The sequence below is a fragment of the Nyctibius grandis genome, chromosome 9, assembly GCF_013368605.1.
Source record: "Nyctibius grandis isolate bNycGra1 chromosome 9, bNycGra1.pri, whole genome shotgun sequence".
NCBI lineage: Eukaryota > Metazoa > Chordata > Aves > Nyctibiiformes > Nyctibiidae > Nyctibius > Nyctibius grandis.
In genome coordinates this window covers 21160311-21175510 of record NC_090666.1, presented here as the reverse complement: position 1 = coordinate 21175510, position 15200 = coordinate 21160311, and the positions used below count along the sequence as shown (strand labels likewise).

The window sequence follows — 15200 nt, the reverse complement described above, 5'->3', positions numbered from 1 at the left end:
ACCCTTACAGTAAAGAAGTTTTTCCTCAAATTTAAGTGGAACCTCCTGTGCTCCAGCTTGCACCCATTGCCCCTTGTCCTGTCAAGGGATGTCACTGAGAAGAGCCTGGCTTTTGAGGCGATAGGGTTCCCATGGGGCAGGTAGGATGGAAGGTGGTGGAAGCAAAAGACACTGGGGACCGGAAACGATGCAGCAGCCCAGACGCAGCGCCCAGCTCAGAGAAGGTCCTTGTGTCCCTGTGCTGGGGCTAGGGCAGCTCAGTCCTGGTCACCACACCAAGGGTGCAGACTGGGAGCCTGATCTCTATGTGGGAGGGCAGGGAAGGAGCAGGTGGGGAACCTCCGGAGGAGGTGGTGGGAGTCTCTTACCTCCTGTGCCCAGGAGGGAGAGGAGAACCATGCCAAGCCACAGGTAAAACCTGAGTCATTCACCACCAAATGCTGCTGCTGGGGAGCGAATGTGCTTGGGTGAAGGGGAGAAGCTACTGGTGATGGGGCAAGGGGAGCACTGATGGGCAAGCCAGGGGCTAGAGATGGGCAGGGGATGGGGGTGGTACCCTCTCAGGAGGGGGGACAGAGCCTGAATCGCTGCTGGAGGGAGGGGTGAGATCACCAGCTGCGAGGGTGCTCTGCTTTGTCCATCACTGGTGGCAGACACCCTGTTTCCCTCAGGGTAACCCAGTGGGCTGGCTGGGTGCTCAGTGGAGGTGGGTGCAGAGGTGGACTAGGCCCCCTCAACGCGGCTGTCCCAGCCCCAGGATCCGTGGCCCCGATGCTGCCGAGCTGCGAGCTGCATCCCCAAGCTGTGCTGTGAGTCACAGATTGTTCAAGAGGAAGCAGAGATCCAGGGCCCTGGGCTGAGCCCTGGGAAACCATGCCCGAGGCTGCACAGGGGGCAGAAAATTGGGGTGGCAGCCTAGGGGCACCAGCTCCACCTGTCCCAAGCCGCCCAACCCTGCTGTGGCCCCCCATTACCTCCCAGGCCCCTCAGCTTCCTCCTGCCCCAGGCAGCTCCTGCTGCCTGCTGTGATCCAGAGCTGGGGGCTCTCTCCCTCCTGGGTCCTGGCTGCACCTGAGATGAGATCACCGTGAACAAGCCAGCCCTCCCTGCTCTCTTCTGCATGTCTCTTTGCTCCTGGGGCTTGCTCCTGTCACCCACCTGCGTCTTCCCCTGTCCCAGGGATGTCTCCCCAGAGGAGCTGGAGACAAGTGTTGGGAGATGCTTGGGGGGTGTCACTCCTTCAGTGTCCCCAGGCAGGAGTGGCTGGTCCAAGGTGCCAGGCGGACCCAGTACAGGGAGAGGGGCCAGGCAGGGCTGTGCTGAGGGGCAGTGCAGGGGCACCAGGTTTGGGCAAGGCCATGCCAGGGGTGTCAGGGTCGGGCAGGTGCCGGAGGGGGAGATCTCGAGGCCGGGTCGGGTTTGGCAGAGCCGCGCCAGGACCTTGAGTGGAGCCAGGCAGGGCTGTGCCGGGCAGGCTCCCGCAAAGGGTTGCAGGGCTGAGCCGGGCTGTGCCAGGTGGGGCCATGCCAGGTCCCCGGGGCTGCGGGGGACAGGGCTGTGCCACCCAGACCCCGCTAAAGGCGTGCGCGTCCAAGCGCGGCGGCGGGACACGGGCCGGGAAGGCTGCGGCCACAGTCCCGCTGCCGGAGGGCTGCCCGTGGCCGTGCCCGTGGCCGTGCCCCACGCCGCGTCCGTGGCCGCGCGCCGGGAGCCGCGCTTGGCACCCAGGAGTCCCCCCGCCCGGCCCGCCCTGTCCGTCCCCCCCGGGCTCCGGTTTCCCTGTCGGAGGCAGATGCTTTCGCAGCCCCGTCCCTCCTCCTCCTCCTCCTCCTCCGGAGCAGCCTCCGCGCCGCGCTCCAGCCGCCCGGAGGTGCCTGCCCAGCCCCAGCCCAGCCCCAGCCCCAGCCCCAGCCCCAACCCCAGCCCAGCCCAGCCCCGCCGGCCGCGGTGCCCGCCCGCCCCGGCCCGGCGGAGGGAGGCAGCGGGCACCCACCCGCCGGGGTCCCGGCCGGACCCTCGGGGCTGCGGCCAGCCCGGCTGCCCGGCTCCCCCGCGGGGGCCACGGAGGGGGCTCGGTGCTCCCCCCCCAGTCCTGGCAGGATGCTGCCTTCCTCCCGGACCCAGCTGGGGCTCTTCTTCATCCTCCTCTGCCCAGCCAACATCATCGGGCTCTGGTGGTGAGTAGGACAACCCGGGGTGGGTGGCAGGAGGGCACGCAGGGTCCTTTGCTCTCTGGGGGTGGTCCTCCCCCCCAGCTTGGGGACAGAGTCCCCTACACCCAGGGCACCGCTTGGGTGGGGACCGCTGCTCGCTGGCCAAGAGGATCCAGCTTGGGGTCACCCCCATGCTGTCGGGGTTCGGGCACATGAGCGCGTTGAGGACAGCAGGCTGGGGGGAACCTGGGGGTACGAGGCACCCAAGTCCTGTGGAGAGACCTGCAGCCTGCCTCCCCGCACCCCAAGCCTGCAGCCCCGGCGGGTTGAACGCCTGTGGGGCAGGGAAAGGGGGTCAGGGGCCTCCAGATCCAATAAGTCAACTTTAATTAAAAGCCCGAGGGTCCCTACGGTGTCCCCTCCCGAGTGGTGGCCTGGACGCGGTGGGGACAAAACCCCTGTTTGTAATGGTGCCTTCATCAAAGGCAGAGACGGTGCTTTGCAGGATACTGGAGGGGGTGGGGGATTCGTTACAGGCGCAGAGCTGGGACCCAGCCTTGGAAAGCCCAGGTATCTGTCGAAACATGAACTATTTAAATCTATTAAGAATTTCACCCAGCCTGTCTTTATCCGGTTTTAAGTGCTTAGATTCCAGCTCCCCGGCGTGCCGTCCGGGCTATCATTCATTATCTGAGGCTATTCGTCTCCACATTGTCACACTCTTTTGACCCCTAAAATAAAGCTCTCCATAAGCCTTTCCCCTCCCGGCCCCCCCTGCCCGCCAGTGATTTATTCCGTGGCTCTGTCCCCTTCGCTAGCCCTGGCTCCAGGGGTGCCAGGCAAAAGAGGGGGGCCTGGGTGGGTATAAATGGTGTCATTATTGTCAGTTTTACACCAGCTGAGAGTTTCGCCCTGGAGCCCAAGCACTGTGTTTATTGCTGGGGAAGGGGTTAATGCAGGTCTGAGAGGGGCTTGCCTTGGGTTTTTGCTAGAGGAGAGGAGTGAGGTAGGGCAAGCGCTGGCTGGAGCAGGGGGCGTGCCAAGGGTCCCCCTGCTCCCCACCACCCACCCTGGGGTAGCTGCGCCATCCCGGGGCACGGTCCATCCCACTGTTTTTTCCCTGGCTAATTCTCAGATCGCTGCTCTGCACTCACTGCTCTCCCTTCAGCTCTCCCCACTTTCTCTGCCCCATCCTCATCAATACCCACCCGGTGAGCCCTCACCCCAAGCTCTTGCCCCATGCCCCAGCTTCAGGAACATTGGTGCCATCCTGCCCACAGCTGGAGTGGGCAGGGGTGAAGCAGAAGCTCGCCTTGCCTTTGATTCGGGAGCAGGCGGACAGGACCGACAAGGGCAGGGTGTTGGGGTACCGCTGCCGCCCACCCCGGCTGCTCAGAGCCACGTCTCGCCGCAGAGCCCAGGTCCTGCTGGTGCCGTGACTGTGCCGAGCGTGTACTGGCAGCGCCGGCTTGGGGAGATTAGCAGGATTTGGCAGAGGAGGGCAAGGGGTCAAACTTGTTTTTTCTTCTTTTAAAAAAGAAGAAGAAAAGGGGCCTTTAATTTAAGAATAATAACCCAGCTGCACGCAGCGTGGCCGAACGCGCCAGGCAGCGGAGCGGACGCAGGGGAATCACCGGCTTGAGCTCTGCTTCGCTCCGGAGCCAGCGAGCGGGAGGAGGTGGTGTGTGGATGAGGCCACCAGCACCACCAAACGGACATGCCGGGCTTCCCGGGACGGGGCACCTGAGCAGCCGACTGATGGCTGATTCACAGGCGGCTTCCCCCAGAGCTTGGGATCTCCGGCCCCCGGCTGAGATCATCCCTCATTTCCAGGGAGATCTTCCCATGTGGGGGAGAGAGGTCTGGGTGCTGCCTGGCCCTTCAAGCCAGCTCGAGATGGGCATCTTCCCACGCGCCTGCTCCTGGTACTTGTCCCCTCTCCTGGATCTGGGTAGTGCTGGTGTCCGTGGATTTTGATTCTGGTGAGGAGGGGTTCAGGGGTGCAGCCATGTGTTGTGCCAGGGCTCCTGGAAGCCCCAGAGCTGGTGGCATTGGTAGAACTGTTCCTTACTGTCCCTGTCACCGATGCATAGGGACCTTGGTGGCATGCCTTTGCATGTGCATCTCTGCACACTCACCTGGGGCACCCATGGGTGCTTAGGCAAGGGGGCATGTTCCCCTGGGCAGGAAACGAAGGTCTTTACCAGCTCCCCCATCCCACCCCTGGGTTCATTGGCTGTGCAGTGTGGAGGGATGCAGGGGCTGCAAGTTTGAGACATTTTTTTCCCACGCTGGTGACAAACTAATTTGTGAGAGTCACACAGTGGGGCGCAGCAGGGCTGGGTCCTAGTGGGCACAGTCCCCAGCCCAGGCATACAGCTGAGCTCGGCCACTGGTGGGTGCTAACGGCGCCCGTTGGGATGCTGGCAGATGGCTGCATCTACACAGAAAGGTTTGGGTGCGATATCCAAGTAGTGACATCCTGCTGATGACATTGTAGCCTGAGAAAGAGCACCCTTGTTGCGGTGGGATGTCCCCAGAGGGCTCACTGAAGATACAGTCACCCTTGTCCCATACTCCCTGTGCCCCTGTGTCTAAGAAGAAGCAGAGGGACAGGGGGACAAGGCAGACACACAGATGGAGAGGAGCAGGCTGTGGTCAGTGCTGATGGGGAAGATGTGTCATTCAGGTGCTGCCGGTCCCTTGGTTAGTGCCAGGCTGAAGGGAACAGGCTCCCCTTGCTCCCACCAGCCCTGTAAAATCTCTTTCTTCCTCCTCCCTTCATCTTTTCATGGTTCCCACCTAGCTCCTTGTGCAACAGCAATTCTTCTCTGAGCAGGACAGGTAGAGACCACCTGGGGCTCCCGTGCTGGCCTGGGAGGTGCAGGGATATGGGGCGGGCAAACCTGGTGTCTCAGGAGCCCCGGGCAGGTTGAGGGCAGGATTTCAGCTGAGTCAGTTTGTGGTTGGGCTGTTCTCGCAGGGACAGTGGCACCATGGGGATGAGGGTGAGCAAAGCCCAGCTTCCCCAGTGCCCCAACATCCATTGGCTCTCTGTGGGCACAGCTGAGAGCAGTCGGGACTTGGAAGAGAGAGCAAGGGGGAAAACCATCCTGGGTGTGATGGTCTGTGCTCCAGCTGTGGGTCTGAGGGGGCCCGGAGGGACGGACACCTGCCCTGTGTCCCCTTCCCACGGGCAGTGCGTCTCCAGGTCTCCCTGGGGCTCCTCCAGATGCCGTCTCAGGAAGAACCCATCCACCAGCACCCATGGCTGCACCCCTGCTCGAGGGGGGTCCCAGCCTCACGCCCCCTGAAGCCACACACCTCTGGGTGTATTTCATGTGCTGGTGGCCTCCCCTTCTCCTCTGCCGCCCTGACCAGCACCTGTGCTGCATGGAGCCTGTAAGGGCAGGCTGCCGGGCTGTAAGGCCCTGCCTGTGTGCCTTGGGGTGAGCATCATGAGTCACCCCCAGGCCTGCTGACCCACACCTGCCACCCCAGAGCCCACGGCCCCCCACGGCACCCGGCATACTGGGCTGCCCGGCTGTCCTGGGCATGCCCTCACCGCCGGAGCAGCACCGCGTGGGCAGCAAAGCACCTCCCAGCATGGCATCTCCCTGTGCTCCTGCTGGGGCAGCCACTGACCCGCTGGGTTTTTTGAAGGGAAAATATTTCCCTTGCACTCTTTGGGATGGCACCGGCTCCAGAATTGGGCTGCTTGTGTCCTCTCGCAAAGACAAGAACTGAACTTTCCCTCATGCCATCCCTTGTCCCTGCTCCTGGTCACCTCCACTCTTCCACAGTGACACCCAGGCTGTCCAGCCCTGCCATGTGCATGCCCCAAGCTGGAGGGCTCAGCTGGGCTTTGCATCAGGGGCTTGGCCCCTTCAAATTCCCTCCCTGTGCAGGAGGGTGCTAGGCAGAGCTGGGCACACCCCGATATTTGCTCAGGACATACAGGGTCTTGCTGCCACATGTGGCACCCGCATTTGGGCATACACTAGCCTAGCCCTCGTGCCACCCCAGCTCCAGCCTCCACCAGCACCTGGAGGAAGGACACAGTGACCAGGGGTGGGTGGACCCATTTCTTCTCATCCCAGCCCCTCCAGGGCTTGGACATGGATTCAGGACCACCACCTTGGCGGGCGTGAGCTCCTTCCACCTCCCCTGGTACCCGCAGCACAAGCTTGGGCAGCTCCTGCCCACGAGCGCCCGGCCCCGGCATGACCCCGCAGCCGGCAGGTCCGTGGGCTGATGCCATGCCACACCAAAGCCTTGTTCCTTTGGGCAGTTTCCCAGCCATTTGCGTGCCATACTTGCCGAGAAGGTGTGAGGAGGAGGGCAGGGAACTGAGACCCCCTGCTCTCCTCGACCTGTGGCATTTCCCGCGCCCCTGGCACCGGCAGCCAAGCCCCGGCCGTGCCCCCCAGGGCAGTGACTTGCTGCTTACTCACCCCCCCATCCTCCTCCTGCTCTGCTTTCCGCACCTGGCTGCCCTGGTTAGTAACCCCCCTCCAGCAGCACCCACGTACCGCCCTGGGTGAGGGGCCGGGCACCCACTGCACGCCTGCGTGGGGTGAAGGGAAGCTGCATGGGTGAAAATTCATGTCTGTCCCCCTCTTGCCCTGTTTGCAGAGCTTGGAAAGAGGCAGGCCCGGTGGCAGGGTCCGATTTCCTCGCAGAGCTGTCATTGAGTGTGATACCAGTGGGTGGGATGCAGGGTGACCCGAGCCCTCAGGGATGGAGCTCAGCTCTCCACGACTGGTGTCCTGCAGCTCTCACCTCTCCAAGCAGGAGAAGAAGTGCCTGTGGGCTTGGGGTGATGGGCTGGGCACCCTGGCATCCTGCATCCCCCTCCTGAAGGTATCCAGGGGCTGGGATGGAGACCTGGATGCGAGATGAACCGTATAGGAACGCCCAGACAGCAGCACTTGATGGATGCAGACCTGACCAGTGGTCTCACGTGGAGCCAGCACAGCACAACTGCTGCTCTCCCTCGGGGTTTCAGGGCCGTCAGGACCAAAGGAAACATTTTTCCACCCAAGATGCAGGTGCCGTTTGTGAAGGCTGACCATCCTCTTCCTTGCCACATGGCTCTGCCAGCCCCTCTCCATTAGCTCCCTGCAAACCGGGACCCTACCAGCTCCCCTTAATCATGGTCTGCTGGCAGGGGCCAGGAGAAGCCCTGATCCACACCATCCCCATGTCCAGGGGGAACTTGGGCCAGGCTCCTTGGTCTATGATTTCGGCTGGGAACCGGACTGGGATATACTGGAGGCTCCATGACTGTGAGCTGAGCTGGAAAAACTGGTGATTATGGCTTTTAGGAGCCCCGGGCTCCATCTCAGCAGGGACAGCATCCAGAGCCCAGGGGTTGCATCAGAAGCCCCAGTGACTCCTCTCTACCGTAGGTCACCAGGACCAGGCTCAGGCTGCAGCTCCAGCAGCCAAAGGGGTGACAGCAGCAGGTTGGCTGCAGGTCACAGCTCCTCTTCTGTGCCTCGGTTTCCCCTTTCAGCAATGGGGATTGTTTCCCTTGCACAGGGGTGCTGGGAATCACGGTGGAAAGAGGAGCTCATGGTTCCCAGCTCCCTTTGGGGCAAGGCAGCAGTTTTGGGGCAGGCGGGAGGGATGCTGCCGAGGCACCGAATCTGGCTGGGGGCTGCCAGGCAGGACATGGGGGGGGGCCGGGGTGCCCCGGGCTGGTTTGGGGGGAGCTGGGCTGACGACCCCGGTTCCTTCACCAGGGCAGGAGGAGGAGTGCCCGGCGGCAGAGGTGGGGCACCTTAATTGTAGATGCGGGAGGCCTTGGAGCAGGACAAGCTCAGGCAGATCTGGGCCCCGCGCCGGAGCCCTTGCCAAAGCGGTAGCAGTTTGGCAGCATTTTTCTTGCCCTTGTCTTCCCCCCTCCCGCCACCACCCCCCCCAAAACCTCCAAAGCAAAACAGCTCTCGGGCTCCCAGCAGCCTCCCCGCACCAGAAAGCAGAGCCCAGCGGAAATTAATATCGCGCCGGACTTAGGCAGCCCACCCCACGCCTCGTCGGCATGGCCGGAGGGCCGCCGCGCGCTCCCGCGGCCCTCGCCGTTGCCCGGGCCATGGGCGGGGACCCCCCGGTGCCGGCGAAGCCGCCCACCGCCCCCCGGCCCCGCAGGGCTCAGCTCTTCTTCCTGGCCTGATCCTGCGGGCTGGGGTGAGCCGCAGTTCAGCATTTGATCTGACGGCCCTGGGGGGCTGGCGCATCGTTTTTATATGAGTACAAAGAGTCGTCTCTTAATGAAAGTCCCAGCCCGGCTCCCCATCTTCCCCACCCCGCCGGAGCAGGCGGCCAAACCTCCGCCATCCCATTGGGGATGTTGAGAGCCCACAGTCCCCAAGGAGGGAGAGCTCGGAGCCTGGCATGGAAGCTTGAATCCCATGTGGTCATGGTGGGGTGGGACTGGACAGGCTCACTGGTGGCTTTCCACGTGGGCCTCAGTTTCCTCATGGATGGGGGACCTGTGCCAGCACATCCACAGCCCACAATGCTTCCCCAGCTGCCCCATCCCTTTGCAGAAACGCCCGTGCATCACGCAGCAAAGGGAAACCGAGCTGCGGGGAGAAAAGGGAGATGGGTGTTCCCCAGCGGAGGTGTGGGTTTGCCTCAGTTTCCCTGCTGGAGGTCACCTTTCCTGACTGTGCCTCTCTGGTTGAGCTGTTTAACCCTTTAAACCTCTAGCCAGGGCTCCTTTTCCAGGCAACGCACGAGGACATGTCCTCCGCAAACCCAGCAGGGGTTTGGTGGGCAGGAGATGTGGGCAGCTTGGGAGCCTGACGTGGAGCAGGGGGACCCTGGCAGGACCTCAAGCTTCAAACAAGGGACTTGGAGGGGGTATGCTTTGGGGGCAGGATGGCAAGCAAAGTCCTGCAGCCTGGTGTCCCGAACACAGCCCCCCAGCTGCGCAAGAGTGAAAAGGAAACCCAGAACTTAGTTAAACACTGAGATTCAACTTGTGATTTTCGAGCCCCTGGGGCTTGGCCAGACTATAAAGGTCTGGGTTTGGAAGCTGCAGCGCAGCTGGTGCTCCCCAGCAAGCAGGGCTGCCGGCAGCACGGGCCGCCCGGGCGCTGCTCCCCAGGGGACCCCAGGGGATGTGGCCTCGCAGTCCTCGGGCATCCCAAAGCACTGGGGGATGCTGAGTCCAGCCCTGGCATCCTGTGGGCATCCACAGGCAGGAAAATCATGTTATTGAGCAGGATGAGCTCTGAGCCCATGGGAGCGGTGCTGGAGGCGAGGAGGGGCTGCATGGGGCTGTGTTTGGGGTGTGCTAAATTCGGGTGGCCCATGGCCACGCGGTCTCCATGTGGTGGGATGGGTGGCGTGGGTGGGAGGCTGTCAGGGCGGCTTGCCTGCCCTCCGCTCTCTGTGGCTCCGGCGTTGCCCGCTGCAGAGCTGGAGCATCGCCCGCCCCGGCATGGGGCACGGTGCCGGCGGGCTGCGCAGCTGCACGAGCCGTGCCATGGAGGACACTCCAGGCGAAATGTGTGGGGAAAGTACAGGAGTTTCTGTAGCCAGCAGTGTGCTGGGGAATGCAGCACCATGCTCAGACTTTGCCTCCCAGCCAGGCACCTCGCTCCAGCTGTGCTGGAGAGGAGGAGCTGCCTCTGGCACCAGCCCAGCGGAGGCTTGCCCTCCCGCGCTGGCATCGACAGGGCTGGCGATGCCACCTGGGTCACTCCCTCACGCTCCGGTGTCTGTCTGTGGCTCTGTTCCTCTGGGGCCGGTGCCTGGGTAAGGGGAGGTGAGCATGGGAGCCTGGCCAGCAGCCAAGGGGCTTTATCACCGGCAAGGTCACTCAGCTCATCTCCCACAGGGTGAAGCAGCGGGCCCTCCCAGAGAGGGGGAGGCACACCAAGAGCACTGGCTGGGCTCCCCGCTGTGCCCATGGGGCTCCCGGAGCTGCAGCTGCACCGGGCATAGGTCACACCGTGATGCCAGGGCTGTGCCGGGTCAGCGCCAGACCCAAAGAGCAGGTGCTGAGCAACCCATCTCTGCCACCTCCCATCAGGGACACTGCCATCACCCCCAGGGATGTCCCCAAGGGTTTCAGGATGTGGAGTGACGTGTGCTGGTATCATATTCCAGCCAGTCCCACAGCTGGGGATCACCCCTGTTCCCTGACTGACTGGGCAGGCCAAGGTATCCCCTGAGTGCTGGCATGCAGGTGCCCCCCATACCTTTTGTCCTGCCCTCCTTGCATACCTCTACCTGTCCCTTTGTCACCCAGGCTCAGCGCTGAGCTGGAACTGCCCCGTGGCCCCTCCCCATCCCTGGGAGCAGGTCTGGCCATGCCCCATGCCTACCCTGGTCCCCCCCCGGGCTCGGGTGCTGGTTTTGCTCTGCTCGCTGTCCCTCCTGCAGGGCAGTGGGCAGCCCCCTGGTCATGGACCCCAACAGCATCTGCCGCAAGACGAAGCGGCTGGCGGGGAAGCAGGCGGAGCTGTGCCAGCTGGAGCCGGAGATCGTGCAGGAGGTGGCCAAGGGCACCAAGCTGGGCGTCCGGGAGTGCCAGTACCAATTCCGCTTCCGCCGCTGGAACTGCACCAGCCACAGCAAGTACTTCGGCAAGATCCTGCAGCAGGGTAAGACCAGCGCTTCCTTGACCTCCCATCTCCCAAAAAGCCTCCAGCCGCCCGGTCATGCGCTTCCCCAGGACTCCCAGAGCAGAGTCTGGGCATGCAAACCTGTATGTGTGTGTAGGGGCTGCTCAGTGCTCCCTGGTGCAGTCACGCTGAGATTTTACTGCCGGGACATGTCTCCCCGTGTTGTAATGAAGCAATTACCGATGCTCCCAGACAGCACAGGGCTTCACAAAGCCCAAGAATGCACCCTCGTCTGGCAGTGATTTACTGCTCCCCCTGGGACCCCGGGGTGTGCTGGGGGAAGGGGCCCGGGTGGGAGGCAGCACTCTGGGAGCTGCCCCTCGCCCCTCGGGTGCCCTGCAGGTCCTTCCTCCTGGCCTTGCAGAGAGCAGAGGAGAAGAGGTCTTGCCCCCTGTCCTTGCATCCCTGATGTCACCCTGAGGGACAGGGGCAGGGTGGCAGGGAGGGGTGGGCAAGTCCCAGACAGGTGGATACAGTGGTCCAAGCCCAGCCTGGCTGCACCAGAACCAGAGCAGGGGCAGAGTGAGGGGGCACCTGTGAGGCTGTAAGGGATGGGAAAGCCCTGCCACGGTCCCCAGGGAGAGGGGCTGGGGTGGGTGGGGAAGGGGGGAGTGCTCGAAACACCTTGGGCTGGTAGGACCACTTAGTGGCTAGTGAGTTTAGTCCTACCCCTGTTCCCACATTGGTCCCTATGCTGGGGCGGATGAAGATGCTGGAGTGAGCCCCGGACTCCTCGGCCATCACATTACATCTGCTGGGCCAAGGCAGAGGGGGTACGCCCTTGGCCCTTGCAGGGGGGTCAGGGTGGCCCCCCTGGGAGCATGGGAAAGGGCAGAGCTCCCTGGGCACCTGGCAGTTGTGGGTACCAGTGGGGGCAGAGCTGGGGCCCCGAGGGAGACACCGACTTATGGCGGGGGGGGACAGGCTCGTTTAAGAAGCTGATTTGCGAGTGTGGATTCCCCCCAACACAGGGAGGTGTATTCAGTGGCGGGGCAGAGAGCCAGGGCACACGGGGCACACCCCTGTCTCTGGAGCCACCTATTTTCACACCACCCTGGGGGGGTTAGAGAAGGTGGTGAGTGGGTGATGCTGGTGGATGAGCTGTTGGGTACCCTGGGGCAGCTTGAGTCGGAGGAGATGCAGCCGCATGAGGCATGGAGATGCTGAAGGAGCCACCATGCTCTGTTTGGCCCACCCTTGCTGCTGGGACAGTGGACATGAGGAATGTCCTAGGGACAGTGGTGAGTTTGGGAGCCCCTGGCACTCTGAGGACATGGGATATGGGCATGGATGTCCCCAGGGCTGCATCGTGAGTGTCAGAAGCAGAGAGCTTGCCCTGCACTGAGAGGTGCCAGCAGGCACCAGCCTCCCTGAAAGCCTGCAGGGACTGCATAAACCATCCCAGCATTTTTGAGGTTCCCAGCTGCCATCAGATGGGCACCTCCCATCCGACAGCCTCTTCTTTCCAAGGATGTTGCAGCAGGCTCCGCTTCCTGGCCGTGGCCCCCCCGGCGCAGTCGTGGCCGTCCCCCCTTCCCTCCCTGCTGCCTGTGCCAGGCGCGGCATGCCAGGGCAGGCTGGTATGGGGGCAGCCACGTGTCTGGAGGAGCTGCCAGAGGAGTGGCATCCCCCCGGGGCCCCGGCTGGCAGGGTGGCACGGTGACCTCTGCCAGCTGCGGGCTGCTCGCCGGGGGCTCTGCCAGCCCCGTGTGGGAGCAGGTGGGTGGTTGTGTGGCTTAGGGGGGGCAGGAGGGCCAAGGCAGCAGACACCCATCCCCAGGGTGGCACTGATGGAAAGGCACCGGTGTGCCCAGTTCCTTCCAGCACCAGCGGGAATCAGGTGCTGTGTGGGCTCGTGGAGCCGGTGCCCAGGAACCCCTTTTCCACAGCCGCCCCCCAATCAGTGTGCTGGAGGCGGAGGGATGGGGCACCCCCCAAAACACACTTTCCACTCTGTCCCCATGCCACAGGCACTCCCTGCGTGTCACCACCCTGGGCCAGCCCTGTCCTGGCATTCGGGTGGGCAGGGGTTCGCCTGGCACGGGCGGGGGGAGCTTGGGGGGAGCGCCCCGCTGCCAGAATCCCCCGCTGGCTGCGGCTGCGAGCGGCAGGTCTGGGCAGGGGAAGGATGCTTGGAATTCGTGTCCCGGAGCAGAGAGAGACAGGAGCAAATACTAATAATAAATAATCCTGCAGGGTGGAGGCTGTGCCGGCGGAGGGAGGGGGGCAGGCAGCACCCCATGGCAAAGCGGGTAAGGGGGGAGAGCGGGCAGCACAGCTTCATCGCTGCCACCCTGCAGAGGGAGGAGTGCCACCCGCAGAGTCCCTCGAAGCGCTTCGCTCCAGGTGCCAGCTTGCAGCCAGGGATGGGATTTTTACTGCTTGGAGGAACGTTGCAGGGTGGTGTGAGGAAGCTGTGGGTACCACCCAGTCACCTGGGACCCCCCTGCCTGCAGCCAGCACCAGCTCACTGAGCTCCCCTCTCTTCTATGGGGCAGCACTCATCCTTGCAAGGGGAGGCAGGAGATTTGTTGCCCCTAGGACCCTACAGCTGGGGTGCAGGAATGCTGGTAGGGCCTGGCCATCCCCCAAATTCTTCATATCTGCTTGCAAGAGCCAGCTCCTGCCCCAGGCAGCCCGCTCCGGGGTGGGTGCATCACCCGAGGAACAGCACAGAGCACAGAGGAAGGGGGAGAAGGGGAGGTCTGGGGTGCTGGTGGGGTGATGCTTTGCTTGCAGAGTCTTTTCCAGAGCTGACCCCACATCCCGGCCCTGGGTGTTCCCCTGCAGATATCCGGGAGACAGCCTTCGTGTACGCCATCACGGCGGCCGGGGTGAGCCACGCCATCACGCAGGCCTGCAGCATGGGTGAGCTGCTGCAGTGCGGCTGCGAGCTGACACGGAGCCGGGCTCCCCCCTTGCCCACGGCGGGTCCGGGCACGGAGGGCACGGCCTGGGAGTGGGGGGGCTGCGGGGATGACGTGCAGTTCGGCTACGAGAAATCCCAGCAGTTCATGGACGCCAAGAGCAAGAAAGGCAAAAATGACATCCGAGCTCTCATCGACCTGCACAACAACGAAGCCGGGCGCTTGGTAAGGCTCCCCGCGAGCATCACCCCCCTGTGCCCCATCCCAGCTCAACCCTTCACCTTCGTCTCCCCCAAGCCGTGTACCTGCACCAACTTTGGGTGAAATATGGACCCAATATCTTTCAGGAGCCCTTTGCAGGTGCTTTGGAAACCCTCTGTGCTCCCCCCCAGCACCCTCCGCAGCAGCACCAGGAGGCAGGAGTTTGGCTGGGGTTGCTGGGCAGGGAGGCGGGGGACCAAGGGCTGAGCATTGCGGTCTCTTCCCCAGGCGGTGAGCAGCTACATGAGGACAGAGTGCAAATGCCACGGGCTGTCGGGCTCCTGCACCCTGCGGACCTGCTGGCGGAAGATGCCCCATTTCCGCGAGGTGGGGGACCGCCTGCTCGAGCGCTTCAACGGGGCTTTCAAGGTGATGGGGGGCAACGACGGGAAAACCCTCATCCCCGTGGGCGACAACATCAAACCGCCCGACAAGCAGGACCTCATCTACTCAGCCGACTCACCCGATTTCTGCTCTGCTAACCGTAAGACGGGCTCGCTGGGCACCCGGGGCCGCGTCTGCAACAGCACAGCCATGGACACGAGTGGGTGCGACCTGCTGTGCTGTGGGCGAGGGCACCGGGACGAGACGGTGGTGCTGGAGGAGAACTGCCTTTGCCGCTTCCACTGGTGCTGCGTGGTGCAGTGCCGCAAGTGCTCCGTCCGGCAGGAGCTCAGCCTCTGTGTCTGACAGCCCGGGGTCGGGCGAGGACAATTGGAGAAGCCACCCCCAGGGTCACGCTGCAGCCCCCCGGGGTAGATACAGGCTGAGCCGGTGGCAGGGATGGCTGGGGTGAGCCCAGCTCTGCGCCCCGGGAAGTCCCAGCGTCCCCAAGGGACAGCGTGGGGCTGCCTGGCCCCCCGCAGCCCCCGCGGTGGGGGCTGTGTGCACGGAGCTTCCACCAATAAAGCTATTTAAAGCCGGTGTGCCGCAGAGCTTCTGGGGAGGGCCGGGCAGCGCTGACCGCTGCACCGGCAAGGGGCTGGCCAGCGAGCCTCCTGTCCCGGCTCTGAGTCCCAGTCAGCCGGACTCCCTCCAGCCTCCTGTTCGTGCTGGCCGTGCTGGGGCCCATGGCAGAGCCTGGCTCGTTTTCCATCTACTTTTTGCTTTTCTCTGCCATCGTAGAGCCAGGAGGTGAGTGCGGATGAGGCCAAGCACTCTGCTGCCCCGCTCCGCAGCTCCCAGGCTGGGCAGGTGCTCTCCTCCCATCACCCATGGCCACCTTTGCTTGGAGATGCCAGTTTGTGTCCCGCCACCACCCGACTGGAATATTTGCA

At 63.5% G+C, this 15200-nt stretch overlaps 1 protein-coding gene across 2 annotated transcripts; it reads left to right on the top strand.

Moving 5' to 3' along the window:
* Positions 1–1792: 1792 nt before the first annotated feature.
* On the top strand, positions 1793–14613 carry WNT6 (Wnt family member 6). 2 transcript variants are annotated; one of them, XM_068408047.1, is made up of 4 exons: positions 1793–2177; positions 10559–10774; positions 13586–13887; positions 14152–14613. In XM_068408047.1, the coding sequence occupies exons 1-4, from the start codon at positions 1793–1795 to the stop codon at positions 14611–14613; spliced, it is 1365 nt and encodes a 454-aa protein (XP_068264148.1). The 2 variants fall into 2 exon arrangements, with proteins under 2 accessions (XP_068264148.1, XP_068264149.1); XM_068408048.1 differs by lacking the exon at positions 1793–2177 and having other exon boundaries at positions 10561–10774.
* Positions 14614–15200: the final 587 nt, after the last annotated feature.